At 32.8% G+C, this 19,752-nt stretch overlaps 2 protein-coding genes across 2 annotated transcripts in view; both read right to left on the minus strand.

The window, feature by feature from the left end:
- The window catches only part of LOC139501253 (uncharacterized), a 599,145-nt gene that overhangs the window by 307,404 nt on the left and 271,989 nt on the right, over positions 1–19,752 (minus strand). The window lies entirely within an intron of this gene.
- The window catches only part of LOC139500299 (uncharacterized), a 221,066-nt gene that overhangs the window by 43,288 nt on the left and 158,026 nt on the right, over positions 1–19,752 (minus strand). The window contains exons 118-131 of the mRNA XM_071289042.1: positions 19,390–19,561; positions 16,440–16,683; positions 10,759–10,876; positions 10,063–10,238; positions 9,200–9,359; positions 8,732–8,929; positions 7,785–8,024; positions 6,971–7,130; positions 6,447–6,688; positions 5,214–5,344; positions 4,352–4,502; positions 3,164–3,385; positions 988–1,081; positions 686–803 (exon numbers count right to left, since the gene is read on the minus strand). Coding sequence (XP_071145143.1) covers positions 686–803; positions 988–1,081; positions 3,164–3,385; positions 4,352–4,502; positions 5,214–5,344; positions 6,447–6,688; positions 6,971–7,130; positions 7,785–8,024; positions 8,732–8,929; positions 9,200–9,359; positions 10,063–10,238; positions 10,759–10,876; positions 16,440–16,683; positions 19,390–19,561 — 2,426 coding nt within the window. The remainder of the gene's footprint in view (positions 1–685; positions 804–987; positions 1,082–3,163; positions 3,386–4,351; positions 4,503–5,213; positions 5,345–6,446; positions 6,689–6,970; positions 7,131–7,784; positions 8,025–8,731; positions 8,930–9,199; positions 9,360–10,062; positions 10,239–10,758; positions 10,877–16,439; positions 16,684–19,389; positions 19,562–19,752) is intronic.

The following is a 19,752-nucleotide window of genomic DNA, read 5'->3' on the forward strand; positions in this document are numbered from 1 at the left end:
ACAATACAAACAAATACTGACTTAGGTATGAGAGATATACCCCATTGGAAGTGGCTACACTGGATACACTAGCTCCATTTGTTCCTCTGACGGAGACATAAACCTGTAATACAAAGACTAATGATATATGTATCACAAAATCTTAATTTTATGTAAAAACGTAAAAAAAACCAAAAGCAGTTTGTCATAAAACAGCATTAAGAGTTAAATGATACATTTTCTCTGCAAACTTCAAGTTAATAAAATCATATGGAATTTATAAATTATTAATGGTTCTAATGGTATATGTATCACAAAATCTTAATTTTATGTAAAAACATAAAAAAAAAACCAAAAGCAGTTTGTCATAAAACAGCGTTAAGAGTTAAATGATACATTTTCTCTGCAAACTTCAAGTTCATAAAATCATATGGAATTTATAGATTATTGATGGTTCTTCAAACAAGATGGAATTTCTCGGCAACATTTTTCTAGCAATGACATAAGCTTCTTACATCATACATTCTTTTTCTACTCCATTGCGATAATCCAACACCACTCAAGTAGCTTGATATGGAAAATTATCACATAAAAAGTTCAACAAAAATTTAGGAAAATAGTGATTATTGAATTATAAGGTTGCAATCCTTTATACTTGAAATATCATGCCTTGTTACTATATCATTCAAGTTTAACTTTAAAATACCTTTCTATATCCCATCAGATTAAGACCAGACACTGTGTAATATCTAGCATCTTGTGGAACATCAAAGAAAGCTTTGATCTGTCCTCCACCTGGTGTAGTACCTACTGCTATTTGGTACCTGTTAATGTAAAATAAGTAGAGATGTTAAAAGATCTGAAATTTTATACTCGGATACCTAGTCATGATACTTGCGAGTATTCAAGTATTTGGTAGAATCTAAACGTCTATTGTGAAAAGTTTAGATTTTAGGTGGGATGCTGTGTTTTTGTTACTATTAAGGGTTTAGATAAACTCATACCAACCCAACAATTCCTGATTCCTCATCAGTAAAGAGCTGCCATGTCACTGATACAGAAGTGAGGGACTCTGAACACACAGCATCTAACCCATCACATTCTGTAAAATATAACATTTGTATAACATAACTGTAATGATGTATCACAGCAAAGAGTAGCATCATCTACAGTTAAAAAAACACAAAAAATATCGAAACAAAGGTTATATTCAATTTCTAAGATAAAGCTTACTGTTGGTAAATTTTTGATAGGTTTTAAATAAGTTATTGAACTACGATCAGAACTTGGATTCATTTTTCATTTTAAATCAAAATCAAAATTTAAAATTGTGTATTCAGCAACCTTTTTTAAAATATACAAAACTCAATCATTATCCCCTTTTAAAATTGTGTCCTAAAGTGTTATAAAATCAGTTGAAAAAATCCAAACAAAACAATAAAATTGAGAAAGGAAATGGTGAATATGTCAAAGCGACAACCACCCGACCATAGAGCAAACAACAGCCGAAGGCAACCAATGGGTCTTCAATGTAGCGAGAATTCCCGCACCCGTAGGTGTCCTTCAGCTGGCCCCTAAAATATGCATAATAGTACAGTGATAATGGACGTCATACTAAACTCCGAATTATACACAAGAAACTAAAATTTAAAATCATACAAGACTAACAAAGGCCAGAGGCTCCTGACTTGGGACAGGCGCAAAATTGTGGCGGGGTTAAACATGTTTATGAGATCTCAACCCTCCCCCTATACCTCTAGCCAATGTAGAAAAGTAAAACAATAACAATACGCACATTAAAATTCAGTTCAAGAGAAGTCCGAGTCTGATGTCAAAAGATGTAACAAAAGAAAATAAATAAAATGACAATAATACATAAATAACAACAGACTACTAGCAGTTAACTGACATGCCAGCTCCAGACCTCAATTAAACTGATTGAAAGATTATGTCTTCATCATATGAATATCAGGTACAATCCCTCCCGTTAGGGGTTTAGTATCATACTATCATAAAATATATGAGAAGAACATAACCCGTGTCATGCCAACAACTGTTTTTTTTAGAAATAAATGTGTTTAGTTCCGATGCAAAGACCCTATCAGTGAATCAATGTTAAAGCCAAAATATGCAATCTTTAATGACCTGACAACAGTATCGTAACTATATCCCCTTTTAATAAGTCTATTTAAAGGTTTTGTTAGTTTTTGAGGAGAATACTGACATTTTTGTGCTTTAAAAAGAATATTTCCATAAAATTTTGGATGTGAAATACCTGAACGTATAAGATGTCTGCATGTTGAGTTATATTTACGAATTATTTCCTTATACCGGTGATAAAATTTAGTAAATGTTTTGACCAGTTTGTGATATCGAAAACCCTGGTGTAATAATTTTTCAGTAATACATAAATTTCTCTCGCTAAAATCTAATACATTGTTACATACACGAGCGAATCGTACAAGTTGAGATATATAAACACCATAAGATGGTGACAAGGGAACGTCACCATCTAAAACAAGACTATGTGTTCATAGGCCATTATTCATTATGTAGAACATGCAGAATGTTAACTATGTATGATATGGGGTGGTGACTTTAAGGGAGTTTGCTGCTCAGTTTAAAAGTAATTAACTTTTCAAAACACTAGTTTATATTGATAGGGGATTAATAAAGGAATCCAAAGAGCAAAAAAAAAATATAGGTCACCGTGCTTGTTTTCGAGATATTAGCCATTGAAATTTTGACTTTTCATAGATTTATCATTGGCAAGTTAAAGTTCTCAAAAACTGTTAAAAAGTAATTAAAATTTTATAACACTTTTACAGATAGCTTATCATTATACATGTAAAAGATTTACAAAAAGAAAAATGGGGATTACCGGGAATTTTTTTTCAAGGCATTCAAATGGATAAAACCAGAGTATTCCGAAAATCTGACAAAAAATCCAAAACAGGACAAGTCAGCTTCCTGAACAGGAAGGAAAAGGTAAAACTTTAAAACTTTTTTTTTTTATTATGTTAGCACCAAATAATATATGGCACAGAAGTTTCCCATTATTCATTCTAAATATAGTAAGCAGAAGCAGATTGCCCAAATGCTCTGTTTTCTAATTCACCCCTCTTCAGCTTTTGTTGAGTAATCTATGAAAAATTTTAGAAGCTAAAAAGGAGAAAATGTTAACCTTCATCTGAGCTACAGATTTTAGCATTCATTGCCACTGTTTCACTATTGTCTTTGACATTGATCCTGTAAACTGTATGCAGGTCCACCACTTTCCCATGTTTAGGTGGTGTTGTATCAATAGAGATGGGTCCAGAGAAGGCATATGTTTCCATAGCCACTGAATTAACCGCTGTGACTGTAGCATAGTAAGATTTGCCATGACTGAGAAGATGGTTGACTCCTGAAAATATGTCAAAATAAAAACTGTATAAATGTATATGTTAACATAACTATAACTTTATATTATAATGCATTTAACCTGTGCTGACAAGTTAGTTTCATTTTGAATATAAAGAAATTCAATTTTTGAATTGTCCAGTGGGGATTCCCATCAAATTAGTTCAGAATATTATACTTTTTTTATTTTTGATGTTAAATACTTACAGAAACAGATTCTGCTACTTAACCCCTTAGTTATGGCATAATTTCATTCACAACAAGAATATGTCCCAAGAACACGGATGCCCTATCCGCAATTACATTTGCTATCATAGGCGGATTCAGGGGGGGGGCCCCCCTCTCCGTGGGAAAAATTTGGTTGATTATATAGGGAATCACTGAAGCTTGACTGGAGCGGGCCCCCTTATGAAAAGTTCTGGACGGCCACTGTCTATGTTCAGTGGACTGTGAAAATAAGGTCAAATCTCTTAATTTGGCATTAAAATCATAGGGAACATGTGTACTAAGTTTCAAGATGATTGGACTTCAACTTCATCAAAAACTACCTCAACCAAAAACTTTAACCTGAAGCTGACAGAAGGATGGACAAACGAACGAACAGAAAACATAATGCCAATAAATGGGGCATAAAAAATTATTCTTGTTATGTGACGAAAAATATTTATGGGACAGACAGACGGACGGACTGATGGACAGATGAAAAGACAGAGGTAAAACATTATACCCCCCTATTTCAAAGCGGGGGTATAAATATAGATGTTAACTCTGTAGTATCAATGGGATCCCAACAGTAGGTTGGCAGCTAACTGTTGAATTATTTACTGCAAATTGTTAGACACTAATATCAACAATACAAAAGTATGAGACAGTGTCAATGAAAACATTTAATCTTCCGTTTAAATTTTCCTGTTATTTGGTGAGTTAAAAAAAAATGTCTATGCTAATCTGTTCAGTATTCAAAATATACCTTTTATGCTATAAAAAGACAAAAACCCAGTGACAGTTGTTTCAAAAACATCTGAAGATCCTTGTTCTGATCCAAGAGTGATGACAAATTTCTGTATTGGACTTTCTTCATCTAGAAATCCTGACCAGGAACACAATATTGGGCTCTCCACCTGCGTCAAAACAAATTGTAACTGCATTATTCAATAAAGAAATGTACCCCTATGTCCAATAGAATTTCAGCAAAAAAGTCACTCATTTCTGGCAAACAAAACCTTTGCACTTGAATATGATACCCCTAGTAATCAATATTTTAAGAGTGACAATATATGCCTATATTCATGCAATAACCATTTTCATCGCTATTTTACAAATTTTTCCTTTGATCTTGCTGACTGATAATTTCTTATCTAAGTGGAGTCGAGTGATATGAAAATTATCTCTAAAAACTAAGGGAACATGTGCCGTTGTCAACAAAATTAACAACGTCTTCATAGGTAAAACAGTTATAAACAGATTATCATTGGTCAGCTCAACTCGATTGCTTTTCTCACTTTCGCCGTACTGGTTCAAGCTCGTTGAGATAATCATCAATAATCTATAATTATACATGTAAACTTTTAAAATGATATATATTATTACTGCTAATATTTGGGAATATAAATTACAGCTAGCCTGTAGAGAGGTTATAAATAATTTATAACATTGTACTAAGTATTGCATGACTATTAATAGCTCAAGTAGATTTTTTATTGCACCAGCTTGTGGTATACTACAGCAAAGTCAGATAACTGTTTAAACCACAAATTTCCTAACAACACTGGTAGTCAACTTCAACAATATCGGACATAAAACTTTTTGTATCTTGATTAAAAATGACTTACCCCTATATATTCTGGACAAGATACATATCCAGTTCCTGGTTGACTGGTATCAATGATAATTGAACCAAATGTAGTTCTACCAATCATACCAGCTTTGTCTTCTGCCCAAATACTGATTATATTAGGTTTGCCTGTAAACAATAGGAATATAAGATAAGTACATCTATTAAAATATTGAAGATCAATTAGGACAATTAAATTAACTGAATTCCAGTAAAATGTATTCGAAAATATGAAGCGCCTATATGGGACGCATTTTCAGTTATTTTAACAAACTTGAAAATAGAGATGATCATTTTGTCTAAGGATAGAAATCACAATAACTTATTCAGAACATAGGAATATTTCTCAAATCTAACTACATTTATCCTTTTCCCAACATGCTGATTATTATTATTTAATCAATGTGTGGTTAGTTTGAACTCAGTTCTTCATTGGCCAAAACTTGATTATGATGCCAAACTTTCTAGCTTTCTTCTGAATTTCCTATTGTGACGGCATGAAAAAAAGCTACCATGCCTGATGACATCACATAGAAAGAACATATCTTTTTGCAATCATTTCAAGAGAAGAAGTTTGCTCGCATTTTATTTAAAAATCATTAGAGAAACAGATTCCACAACTAAATCTCGTGTAATACGGTATTTATCCACTCTCACAGAGCCTTGTGTTTTAAATTTGAAAATTTAACTATCCTGAGTTAAAAACTTATCATGTTACACTCAATGTTTCACAGAACAGAAGTTCTTTTATAAATATAAGTTCCAAAATATTCTGGAATATTATTTCAACAGGAAACAAGAATGTGTCCTCAGTACACGAATGCCCCACTCGCACTATCATTTTCTATGTTCAGTGGACCGTGAAATTGGGGTAAAATCTCTAATTTGGCATTAAAATTAGAAAGATCATATCATAGGGAACATGTGTACCAAGTTTGAAGTCGATTGGACTTCAACTTCATCAAAAACTACCTCGACCAAAAACTTTAACCTGAAGCGGGACAGACGGACGAACGAAAGAACAAACGGACGAACGCACAGACCAGAAAACATAATGCCCCTCTACTATCGTAGGTGGGGCATAAAAATATCTAACGGAATAAATGGTATAGAATATAGAATAAATATTATGACAATGTTTATAACAAAGTTTCCATTGGAACTTATGTTAGGTAGAACAAATATACGTTGACAAATGCAGTGGTAGATTCTATATATACAGGTAATTTACTTGTAACATCAGGTGTGATACTGCCAACTTCCAGGTGACTACTTTGTGTAGAGGATATATTCACTTCAGTTTTAGGTGATATGTCCTCAGTGAATGGATATGTCCCAACAGAATACCAGGCCCTTGTTACTGGACTGTCTGTGTCATTGTAGTGCCATACGGCAGACAGGGAATCAGCTGTACTTTTATACATTGAAGAACTCGGTCCTATGTCACCATCAATAGCATTATTATCTGACAGCCTATGTTTTTAATTAAACATAAGAAATAATTACTTTCTATTACTATTGTTCATTGTGATTACAATATTTCCTTTTTCAACCTTGTTTTCTTTTTAACTCTCTAACATGATCTTATACGTAGTTGTTATATAAAATGCTAAATATTGTGGAAGATCTATGGCAGACTGACAAGTCCCCTTCTACCCCCCCCCCCCCCCCCCCCCACCAACCCCCTTTGCCTCCTTAAAACCAAAACCAAACAAACAAATGATGAGTAGAAGTACTGTATGACCCAATATTTACCTGTCTAACACTACTGTTGGAGGTAATAAGTCTACAGTAATTCCATCTGATACAGACTCAATAATATTTCCAGCATTTGTGATACCTCTGATGGTAGAATAATAAGTCTTTCCAGGTTCTAGCTGAGCATTTACTTGTGCATATCCAGAACTTGAAATGCCTACAAATATATAATATGTTCCAAATAACCTCATCTCTAAAAGTGGAGCATACATTGTAATGTCTTAATATATCCCCACCCTCTCTTACGATCAATCCAGGGACAGCTCAATATCATATATTTAGGTATGTCCATACAATTCATGCACAACTTTTTATCAATACACATTCAAATTATTCAAATTATAAGCAAATTTAATTTGTAAAAATATAAATCAAAGTGCTTGTAAGCATTTAAGGGTAAAGATTGCTTCAGTGGAATTAAAATTAACTACATTGTTTTCAATTACAATTCTGAACAAAGGATGATAACTCCAAATTTTGAAGATAACATCATTGATATTTCTAGACCAGATATTAGATATTAGACCTTTTTTGGGACGTCAGCATCGGGTGTTTTTAAGCTTGGGATTTTAGGGATTGATCCTTTCGGGATCTGGGAATTCTTTTTTCTAATTATGGTAAATTTCTTAAAATCGGGACCTCAGGATTTCATGTTTTTAAGCCCGGGATTTTGGGATCAGGACCACTTCAACCCCCCCCCCCCCCTTTTTGTGAATCTAAAAAAATAGTGATAAACCTTGGAATATTTAGATATCAAGTCAGTATTATAGGACCTTGATTGATTTCATTCAATCTTTAATCAAAAAATTACCATCTCCAGCAATAGTCTGCTCTTCTACGTGAAAAATTCCATCAGATGAAAATGTGGTAACATCTTGTCCACCTGGACTTGTTCCTACAGCCCATTCATAGTTCATGACACCATGGAGATGGCTCTCAAATCCTGTGTACTGTACACTGAGGGTAGAAATGTCTGACTGGTAATCAATGTCAACACCAATGTCAGATACAGGATCTTGGTCTGTGTTGTCAGTACCGTCAATAACTATGCCTACAAAACATAGAAAAGATGCAAATTAAATAAAAGCTATCAAATAAAGCATTCTGTATAACCACCATTATTAGAAGTAATGCAAATTTAAAGAAAAGCTATCAAATAAAGCGTTCTGCATAACCACCATTATTAGAAGTAATGCAAATAAACCAGAATCAACTGAAATATCCCAGAAACCATCTTAATAAAAAACAAAAAATTGCCTTGTTCCTAAATTCATGAAACCAGATAATGGATAATGGCTGATGGAAATATATTTATGATAAGGTGTCTTCTGCCATCTTGCATTGTAAAATAGCAGAAAACAATCGGTCTAGAACTTTAATGAAATGTGCAAATGTTAAAGAAGAATGTCATTTATTTGTTAAATTTTTCATTTGAATGAAGAAATTTATGTGTTTTAGTATATATTTGCCACTGTTTTTACAGAATGTACGTTGATTTTTTCAACTTTGCAGTATAAGGGGAGATAACTCAGATAATGAAATTTTTACACTGGAATGTGTTATGAATTTACTAATATTGTTTTGGAGCCTGAAAAAGTCCGGTGATCCTATTTTTTTCTTTTGAAAAGCCCATTATCAGAGCTATCTACTCCTATTTTATCAAATTCTATGGTATAGTTTTCTCTCTATCACACAAATCTTTTAAAAATCTATGGAAAATATATTAAGTTCCTACAGTTCTGGAATTTTTTTTTGTACCTGGTCTGTCATCTTCCACAACCACTATAGGTGTAGACACCACAGGTGAACTTTCCAGTCCTGCTCCATTTACTGCTATCAAACTAACATAGTACACAGGAGTCTTGGTGCTAATATTACTAACTTCTAGAGACAATCCATTAATATATTCATCTGTTTTAAGTCCTACGTCTGTCCATGACCTTATTTCAGTTCCACCTAAAAATAAGAAAATATTTATAATAAAACCTGCCACAACAACCACCTCAAATTAGTGGTCATCTTCATCAGTCCTTACACAAAATTATGTACATATTGTCAACTTTATTTCTATGAAATATATGGTTTGTTGCGGAATGACGGAATGACAGAATTACGGAATTACAGAATTTCAGACAAGGGTAAAACTATATGGCACCGACAACTTCATTGCGGGGCCATAATAACGATACTGACCAAAAAAGCAACTGCACTGTAAGGGAGTTTTACCTGGTGAGGATCCAACAGCTATTTTGTAATTTATCACCCCTGACTGATGATCTGATGCTCGCCATGCTGCCTTAATACCTTCTGTATCCGCTTGCCAAACATAACCATAAACTGTCTGTTCTTCATCATCTGACAAAGTGTTGACATGAAGCCAATTTATCTACATAACCAGAGTAATAACATTAATAATTCTGTACAATTAGAATTTATCAATCACAGCCATAAAGTGTTTCCAAGGTGAGAATACACAAATGGAATTTTATGAATATTTTAATGTAGTTATTATTCATTTCTGTAAAAACCTTTGTTTAAGACCGTACTGTGACAAAAATATATGACCTGTTACATGCATGTCATTTGGACTCTGGTGGTTAGTTGTTTATTAGCAATCATAAACTGCCTTCATATATTATCTTTTTTTTATTCAAATTTCAATTAATGTTTAGAGAATCAACTGAGCTAGACAAAAGACAAATGTCATTGGTTGTTTCAGAAACTACTATTTTCATTGAGTTTAAACATATTTATTTATAGTGGATTTGTAAACAAGTTATTGCAACTTATATTATTCCCTTTCCACTTTGCGAGTGCTGCCTTGTAGCGGCATTAGCCTGCTCTTTTTCCAAATCTACAAGGGTGTCTTTTACGTGCAAGAGATATGGCTGTCGTTTAACACAGGTCAGCCATTTATTGTCCCCTTCCGACTGACTATCACTGTTTCTCAAAACCATACTCGCTAATAGTGTCAAGGGAGAGCTAAAAAATAGTTCCCTGTAATTTTCTCGAACAGGGATCAAACCAGGAACCTTTGTTTTAGAAGTCTGATGCCCTAACCACTACACCACGGCTCTTTTGATACTTACTGTTGGAGGTGTTATGTCGATTATCACACCATTTGTTTCAAAAGCTGCCACAAATCCTGCTTTATTAACAGCTCCTATTCTGATACTGTATACAGCACCTTGTAGTAAATCTAAACTTGAGTCGATGAATTCATTTACAGTCTTACCATCAAGCTCTATCCACTCATTTTGTTTTGCTATAAAATATCAATTATATTTTGACTAAAGTATAATTAATCTGAGTATTTCAAGCCCTCCCAATGATTTACCTCTCCAACTCAAGAGGGGTTAAACTTTCTATAAAATTAAAATCAGTCTCTCCAACTCAAGAGGGATTTTACTTCTTATAAAATTAAAACATGTCACAAATCCAGGACTTATATGGATGAGAAAAAAGAATAACAATCCGTCCACTGACAGTATGTTATTGTCTGAAGATAATGTAGATTAGTTTACTTGTATGACAAATATCTATGGAGTAGAAATAAGAGATTTGCTGATTTTAAGAGATATTTAAAAAGATTTTTCATCGATTTGATGTGCTTTCGTGGAAATGTTCATCCATATTGAAAGAAATTATTCTGAAATATTTCAGATAATAAAGGGGATAAATGGTTGTAGTTCATCGAGGTAAAATTGTATGCAAAATTTTAGCAAAATCTGTGACATAGCCCATTTACTGTTCCTTGACCTTAAATATGAGATAAGTAAATATACCTGGAACAATTTGTGATCTAATACTTTGATGTCTTTGGTAAATCTGTATTTTAAAATGGTCTAAACCAGATTCTTCATCAATAAACTTGAAATTTGATGATAACATGGTGGTATTGGACTACAAAAGAAGAATATTTATAAAATATCTTGATAAAATTGAGAAAGGAAATGCGGAATGTGTCAAAGCGACAACAACCCAACCATAGTGCAGACAACAGCCGATGGTCACCAATGGGTCTTCAATGTAGCGAGAAACTCCCGCACCCAGAGGCATCCTTCAGCTGGCCCCTTAAAAAAAATGTATACTTGTACAGTGATAATAGACGTCATATTAAACTCCGAATTATACACATTTGAAACTAAAAAAAAAATCATACAAGACTAACAAAGACCAGAGGCTCCTGACTTGGGACAGGCGCAAAATTGTGGCAGGGTTAAACATGTTTATGAGATCTAAACCCTCCCTCTATACCTCTAGCCAATTTAGAAAAGTAAACACATAACAATACACACATTAAAATTCAGTTCAAGAGAAATCTGAGTTTGATGTCAGAAGATGTAACAAAAGAAAATAAATAAAATGACAATAATACATAAATAACAAGAATGTGTCCAAAGTACATGGATGCCCCACTCGCACTATCCTTTTCCATGTTCCATGGACCGTGTAATTGGGTAATTATCTAATTTGACATAAAAATTAGAAAGATCATATCATAAGCAACAAGTGTACTAAGTTTCAAGTTGATTGGACTTCAGCTTCATCAAAAACTACCTTGACCAAAAACTTTAACCTGGACGGACGAACAGAGCCACAGACCAGAAAACATAATGCCCCTCTACTAGCGTAGGTGAGGCATAACAACAGACTACTAGCAGTTAACTGACATACTAGCTCCAGACCTCAATTAAACTGATTGAAAGATTATGTCTTCATCATATATATATATATATCAGGAACAATCCCTCCTGTTAGGGGTTTAGTATCATACTATCATAAAATATATGAGAAGAACATAGCCCGTGTCATGCCAACAACTGTTTAAAAAAAAAAAAAGATGTGTCTAGTTCTGATGCAAAGACCCTATAAGTGAATCAATATTAAAGCCAAAATATGCAATCTTTCATGACCTGACAACAGTATCGTAACTATATCCCTTCCAAATAAGTCTGTTTAAAGGTTTTGTAAGCTTATGAGGTGAATACTGACATTTTTGTGCTTTGTAAAGAATATTACCATAAAAGATTGAATGTGAAATACCTGAACGTATAAGATGTCTGCATGTTGAGTTATATTTACGAATTATTTCCTTATACCGATGACAAAATTTAGTAAATGTTTTGACTAGTTTGTGATATCGAAAAACCCTGGTGTAATAAATTTTCAGTAATACATAAATTTCTCTCGCTAAAATCTAATACGTTGTTACATTACACGAGCGAATCGTACAAGTTGAGATATATAAACACCACTAGAACACACCCACAAAATTGCGGGCATTCAGGGCGTGGTTGAAAGTATGTAAAGTGTTGTAGGAAGATTTAATGACTTGAGAATTTCAGAAATAGGTACTTAGGGACAGGAAAATATCTTTTATTATTTTCTATTAATTACAGTGTGAACATATATTTAGTATATTATGAACATGCAAGTCAGGAGCCTGTAAATAGTGGTTGTTGTTTGTTTACATGTTACATATTTGTTTTTCGTTCATATTTTGAACATAAATAAGGCTGTTAGTTTTATCCTTTGAATTGTTTTACACCGTAATTTCGGTGCCTTTTATAGCTGACTATGCGATATGGGCTTTGCTCTTTGTTGAAGGTCGTACAGTGACCTATAGTTGTTAATTTCTGTGTCATTTTTGTCTCTTGTGGAAAACTGTCTTTTGGCAATCCTACCACATCTTCTTTTTTTGTAATCAATGAAATTTTGTAAAAAATTAAATGACTGGAGAATTTCAGAAAAGGTATCAAAAGTCGAAGGTACCTTGGGACAGGACACTTGTTTTCTAGCCCGGCTCATCCTTTTTTCCCAAAAATCCCCCTTTTTTATTTTCTATTAATTTTAATAACACATAGATAATTTAAGCGCTTAAATGTATATTATGTACATTCATTACTATAATTTGCATAATATTTGTTTTTCGTTCATATTTTGTACATATAGATAAGGCCATTAGTTTTCTTGTTTGAATTGTTTTATATTGTCATTTCGGGTCCTTTTATAGCTGACTATGGGGTATGGGCTTTGCTCATTGTTGAGGGCCGTACGATGACCTATAGTTGTTAATTTCTGTGTCATTTTTGTCTCTTGTGGAGAGCTGTCTCTTTGGCAAACATACCACATCTTTTTTTTTATTGAAATCAATAAGCTTTTGTAAAAGATTTGATGAATTTCAGAAAAGGTATCAAAAGTCATAGGTACATTGGGACATGACAGTTGTTTTTCTAGCCCGGCTCCTCCTTTTTTCCCCAAAAATTCCCCTTTGGTTTCTATTAATTTTAATTACACATGGATAATTTTAGCACTTATCTGTATAGTATGTACATTCATAACTATAAATAAAGTGTATTTGTGTTTTACTTTCAATTCTCACTTTACTTATCAATCCACGGGCCAGCGGTCATTGATATATTATACAGAATCGTGACCGCCATGGATAGTTAACTTGAAAATGAAATCAGATAGAAAATACTCTTTATTCGTAGTAAATGTATGTTCAAAGTATAAAGATAACGCAAACCGGAAGTCTAATCTGACTTAAAATTTCGTCCAATGTTTGAATAATATCCGGACGCTTTTTTTCTGGTTTTTCTCCCAAAATAACTCAATCTGAATAATCATATGAATGGATGACAAATGGGACTATGCCATGTACCTATAGGACATAGAGGCATGATGATTAATTTATTGTGGAAAGAAGAGAAGCGACACACAAAATGAGGTCTTCTCGTTTAATAGTATAGATAAGATGGTGACAAGGGAATGTCACCATCTAAAAATGGATAATTAACGATAGGAAATAAAAAATCATCTCTTTTATCATAAATTTTTGTATTAAGCTTCCTGTTAATGACATAGATATCAAGATTGAGGAAAGGGCAGTGGTCATTGTAAGTATTAGTTTATTCAAAAAACTGGATGACAGTTGAACAGAGAATAAAATATCATAAGTTAGTGATGACATTTAAGTGCATTAAAAATGGTGCCCCATCATATCTTACTAACAAGTTTCATTATGTTTTTTTATACAGAAATCCATACTCCTTGAGAAATGCTGTTCAAGGAAACCTCATACTCCCTAAACCAAAAACAGAATTGTTCAAAAAATCTTTTATGTATTCTGGACCATTCTTGTGGTCATTGTAGAATTAGTTTATTCAAAAAACTGGATGACAGTTGAACAGAGAATAAAATATCATAAGTTAGTGATGACATTTAAGTGCATTAAAAATGATGCCCCATCATATCTTACTAACAAGTTTCATTATGTTTCAGACAGAAATCCATACCCCTTGAGAAATGCTGTTCAAGGAAACCTCATACTCCCTAAACCAAAAACAGAATTGTTCAAAAAATCTTTTATGTATTCTGGACCATTCTTGTGGAATAATTTGCCAATACCGTTAAGAAATATTACAAATGTTAATTCTTTCAAATACAAAATAACAGATCATTTATTGAAATCAACCTAGCTATATCAATAATATTAATAAACAGCTGCGCCATGAGCGCATGATACGCCCTACGTCTTGTGTGGAAGTTTTATGCAGTAATCATAAATAGTTTCTGAGATAGTTTTAAGCAATTACCATTTATTGCTTTTTATATCATCCAAATATCGAAAAGTTAGTCCCCATTGGAATTCCAATAACTTGACGATATACAGAATCTCCAAAGCGAACAAAAATGTTATCAAGTAAAAACTCAAGCGCATATATAGTTTCAAAGCATGTCCAAATGACATAGTTCTTTTGTTTATTGCTACTAAAAAATGACCTAAAAGAGTTTGAACATATGTACTCACAGTCCAACTTTTTAAATGCCCAGTTAATTAGGGATGTGAATGTTTCCTTAATGAGAATATGAGGCAAAGTGGTATATAGTGTAGAAAAATCAAAACTTTGAACAGATTCAAAATCACCAATATATGCATGCAATTTATCAAGTACATCCAACAAGTTTTTGACACTCCAAAAGTAATTAATTCCACTATTTTCAAAGGCCTTATTTGAACAATTTATTATCAGGTTTTTTATTGTACCAAGTGTACTAGTAAATAGAATAGACAAGTTAGTAGTGGAACAATGGCTTGAAGATGAAATAAATCTATATTTGTAAGGTTTTTTGTGTAGCTTCGGAAGCCAGTACATAGTTGAGACTTTCATTGTATTTGGTTCTGCTTGTAAAGAAGTAGCTAAAAGTTTGTGTTTGTAACCGATGTTGTTTTCTGAATATGAAGTCAGTTGTTCCTTTGCAGAACCTCAATATAAAATTTTACTTCAAACAATATATATTAGCAGCTTTATTAACAGGGACAAAAACAAATTCCTTGGCTAGTTCTTTTAATTTATGTTTGATACGCAAAATAGGGTTTTTATGGTTGTTGTTAAGAGTAAAATGTTCTTTAAAATGTTGTATTCGAATATCAACTATCTTCATTACTGAATTAAAAAAATAGTCCAAAGATTTTTTGTCAGCTTTTTCCCGTTTAACCCATTTCAAACAGTAGGTACGGAGTGAGTCGTGGTTGATATGACGACACTCATCCCAATTAATAATTGACTCTGGACAATATTTAGGTCCTTTATTGAGGAATGATTTTAACTCTTGGTCGTGAACTATGTTAAGGTATCCTGTTATGACATGGAAAATGGGGCCATAAGTGTATTTGGAATTGCGACAATTACATGACATAGGTGTATTTTCACTGATATTTACATCTTTTCACAATTGGCTATAATTAAATACATATTTCCACATAGATTTCTTGTAAATATAACAAATAAGAGGGAGTTCAGTATTATCAAAATATCCAGGAATAGTTTACAAATTAGCCTAGAATATACTTTAGTACTCATTTTCTTCTGCTAGACCGATCATTGAAGTTATATTTCGAAACTTTTCACAAAGATATTTCTAACATTGATACATAATTTACCACACTAAAATTATTTGTACCCTTTTTATATTCTAGACTGTAGAATTTATATTTATAAAAGATATATATATTCATTGCTCTGAGGAGGTTTAAAAAAAAACAGAAAAGAAGAGAGGCTCACTACTTTTAGACAGTCTACATATATATGTTTTTATCTTGCAATGTAAACAGATGCTAAAAAGTTAAAATCTTTAATACATACTTATCGCTCTTTTATGAAATGTTCCTTTGATCTTACTGACTGAAAAGTTCTTTTCTCAGCAGTTGACTAAGGACGCACATGCCTAATGTCAATTTAAAAAACCAACGACGCTATAGGTAAAATAAGGATCAATAAATTATCATTGGACATCTCAACTTGATTGCTGTTCTCACGTTCACCGTACCAGGTCAAGCAAGAAAATCAATCTTGTTGAGATGTTCAACTGTAATCTATAAATAAGTATAATTGTGCATCATTTTGTTTATTTGTAGAGTAAAATGGATAATTAAAGAATAAACAAACTAAAATGAAACCTGAAATTCTAGATCCTCATGTTGAGCTAAACCATCTCCTAGATATATCAGCTTTGGTGGTGTCAGATCTACAACATAGCCATCTGTCTCATTGACTATTGAGTTAATAGCTCCATTTGTAGTACGTAAATAAAGTTTCACTCTGTCCTTATGTTGGAAATGGAAATTCAGCCATTTCACACTCTCTGTTATGTTAGAAAATGTGACAAAATCTCTTCTAGTTTTGAAGTTTTCTGTCAAATTCCTGAATAATGTAAAAATTTATTTCAATAATAATGAACTTAGATTTACATTTCAGATTTAAAAATAGAACAAAAAATGCTCTTGCACTTCTTAAAACAAATTTTACATGCATTTTTTGTTGTTGATAAAAACATTACTTGTCTTGAATAAAATATGAATCAATTATTTTATTATTCAAAATTAAATAAAATAAAAAACATTGATAAATTTTATATAAAGAATTTGTTTTTCTATCCTATGCTTACTTACCAAGTTCTGTTGAGTCAAAGATAACTAATGAAATATGTTTACTGGACTTGTAAATGTCAGAGTTAAAGGAGGAGACTGACCCAACACATCAGAGAATAGTGTTCTTTATGTAAATATAGATTCTACTACTGCATCGAGTGTGATACGCTATTCATCCACTCTAGAGACAGTTAAACTTTCAAATTTAAAACGTGATGCTTGCTGAGAGAGGATGAATATCGTTTTACACAAGACTTGGTGGTGTTATCTGTTTCTCTTATGATTTTATATTAATATGCAGGTAAAGTTAGTCCTTCTTTTCGAATGATCTGCAAAAAGATGTGTTCTTTCTATGTGATGTCATCAGGCATGGTCGCCTTTTTTCATGCCGTCACAATAGGAAATTCAGAGGAAAGCAAGAAAATTCTGTGTAATAATCAGATTTTAACCAATGAAGAACTGAGATCAAACGAACTAGTGTTGATTAAAAAATTTAATACAATGGGTGCAGAAAGGAATAAATTGATGAAGAAATAGAGAAAGTAATATATTTTTCTCTTTTTTATATATCTTTAAAAATGCAACATCTACAAGTTGAAACTAGAGCCTGTGTCTCTCACCTTGGTCTATGTGCATATTAAACAAAGGACACAAATGGATTCATGACAAAATTGTATTTTGGTGATGGTGATGTGTTTGAAGTTCTTACTTTACTGAACGATTTTGCTTCTTACAATTATATCTATAATGAACTTTGCCCATTAGTAACAGAGAACTATATTTGGTAAAAATTTACATAAATTTACCAAATTAATGAAAATTGTTAAAAATTGACTATAAAGAGCAATAACTCCTTAAGGGGTCAAATTCATCTGAAAAATTCAGGGCAGATAGATATTGACTTGATTAACAATTTAACTTCTTGTCAGATTTGCTCTAGATGCTTTGGTTTCATAGTTATAAGCCAAAAACTGCATTTTACCCCTATGTTCTATTTTTAGCCGTGGCGGCCATCTTGGTTGAATGGCCAGGTCATCGGACACATTTTTCAAACTAGATACCCCAAAGATGATTGTGGCCTAGTAGTTTCAGTGGAGATTTTGTAAAAGATTACTTAGATTTATGAAAAAGGGTTAAAGATTGACTATAAAGGGCAATAACTCCTAAAGGGGTCAACTGACCATTTTGGTCATGTTGACTTATTTGTAGATCTTACTTTGCTGAACATTATTGCTGTTTACAATTTATCTCTATCTATAATAATATTCAAGATAATAACCAAAAACAGCAAAATTTCCTCAAAATTACCAATTCAGGGGCAGCAACCCAACAACCGATTGACCGATTCATCTGAAAATTTCAGGGCAGATAGATCTTGACCTGATAAACATTTTTATCCCATGTCAGATTTCCTCAAAATGCTTTGTTTTTTGAGTTATAAGCCAAAAACTGCATTTTACCCCTTTGTTCTATTTTTAGCCGTGGCGGCCATCTTGGTTGGTTGACCAGGTCACGCCACACATTTTTTAAACTAGATACCCCAAAGATGATTGTGGCCAAGTTTGGATTAATTTGGCCCAGTAGTTTCAGAGGAGAAGATATTTGTAAAAGATTACTTTAATTAACGAAAAATGGTTAAAAATTGACTATAAAGGGCAATAACTCCTAAACGGGTCAACTGACCATTTTGATCATGTTGACTTATTTGTAGATCTTACTTTGCTGAACATTATTGCTGTTTACAGTTTATCTCTATCTATAATAATATTCAAGATAATAATCAAAAACAGCAAAATTTCCTCAAAATTACCAATTCAGGGGCAGCAACCCAACAACCGATTGACCGATTCATCTGAAAATTTCAGGGCAGATAGATCTTGACCTGATAAACATTTTTACCCCATGTCAGATTTGCTCTAAATGCTTTGGTTTTTGAGTTATAAGCCAAAAACTGCATTTTACCCCTATGTTCTATTTTTAGCCGTGGCGGACATCTTGGTTGGTTGACCGGGTCACGCCACACATTTTTTAAACTAGATACCCCAATGATGATTGTGGCCAAGTTTGGTTTGATTTGGCCCAGTAGTTTCAGAGGAGAAGATTTTTGTAAAAGCTAACGACGGACGACGGACGCAAAGTGATGAGAAAAGCTCACTTGGCCCTGTGGGCCAGGTGAGCTAAAAACTAAATACTGTAAATTCAGAAATTATTGCAATGTTTTCATTATTGCGAAATTTGCGAAAGGGTTAAAATCGCAATAATATAAACTCGCATTTTGAAATTTAACATATATAACTTTAATAGGATTTTTCTCAATATCGCAATAATATAAACTCGCATTTTGAAATTTAACATATATAACTTTAATAGGATTTTTCTCAATATCGCAAAAATAAAAATTGCATTTAAGTCTGTAATGACAAAATTGCAATAATAAATGTACACAATATTTTCTGGATTTACAGTAGTTTAAACATACGGAGCTACTTGAACTTGGACATCATATTGTCTGATTGTTGATTCTGGATCATAAAAATCCCTCCATTGGACCTCTACTTTAGCTGCATTTCCGGAGAACAAGATATCTTCAAACCATGTCTTGTTTCCATCAATAACTTGTCCAGGAACTGGCTTAGAAAGATCCACTGTGACTGTAAAACAGCAAGAAGAAAATTATATTAGTACCAATTACTTTGAGGGTCCATGTCATCATGAACAATGGAAATTTCTTAGGAACCATTTGGCAAACAGCCATTAAATTTGCCATTTTAATTTTCATTGGCCATAATAATGCATAACCTTTCTTCAATTTTCAGAAATTCATATGACCTTTAATAATATA

Source organism: Mytilus edulis, chromosome 13 (genome assembly GCF_963676685.1).
Source record: "Mytilus edulis chromosome 13, xbMytEdul2.2, whole genome shotgun sequence".
Taxonomy (NCBI): domain Eukaryota; kingdom Metazoa; phylum Mollusca; class Bivalvia; order Mytilida; family Mytilidae; genus Mytilus; species Mytilus edulis.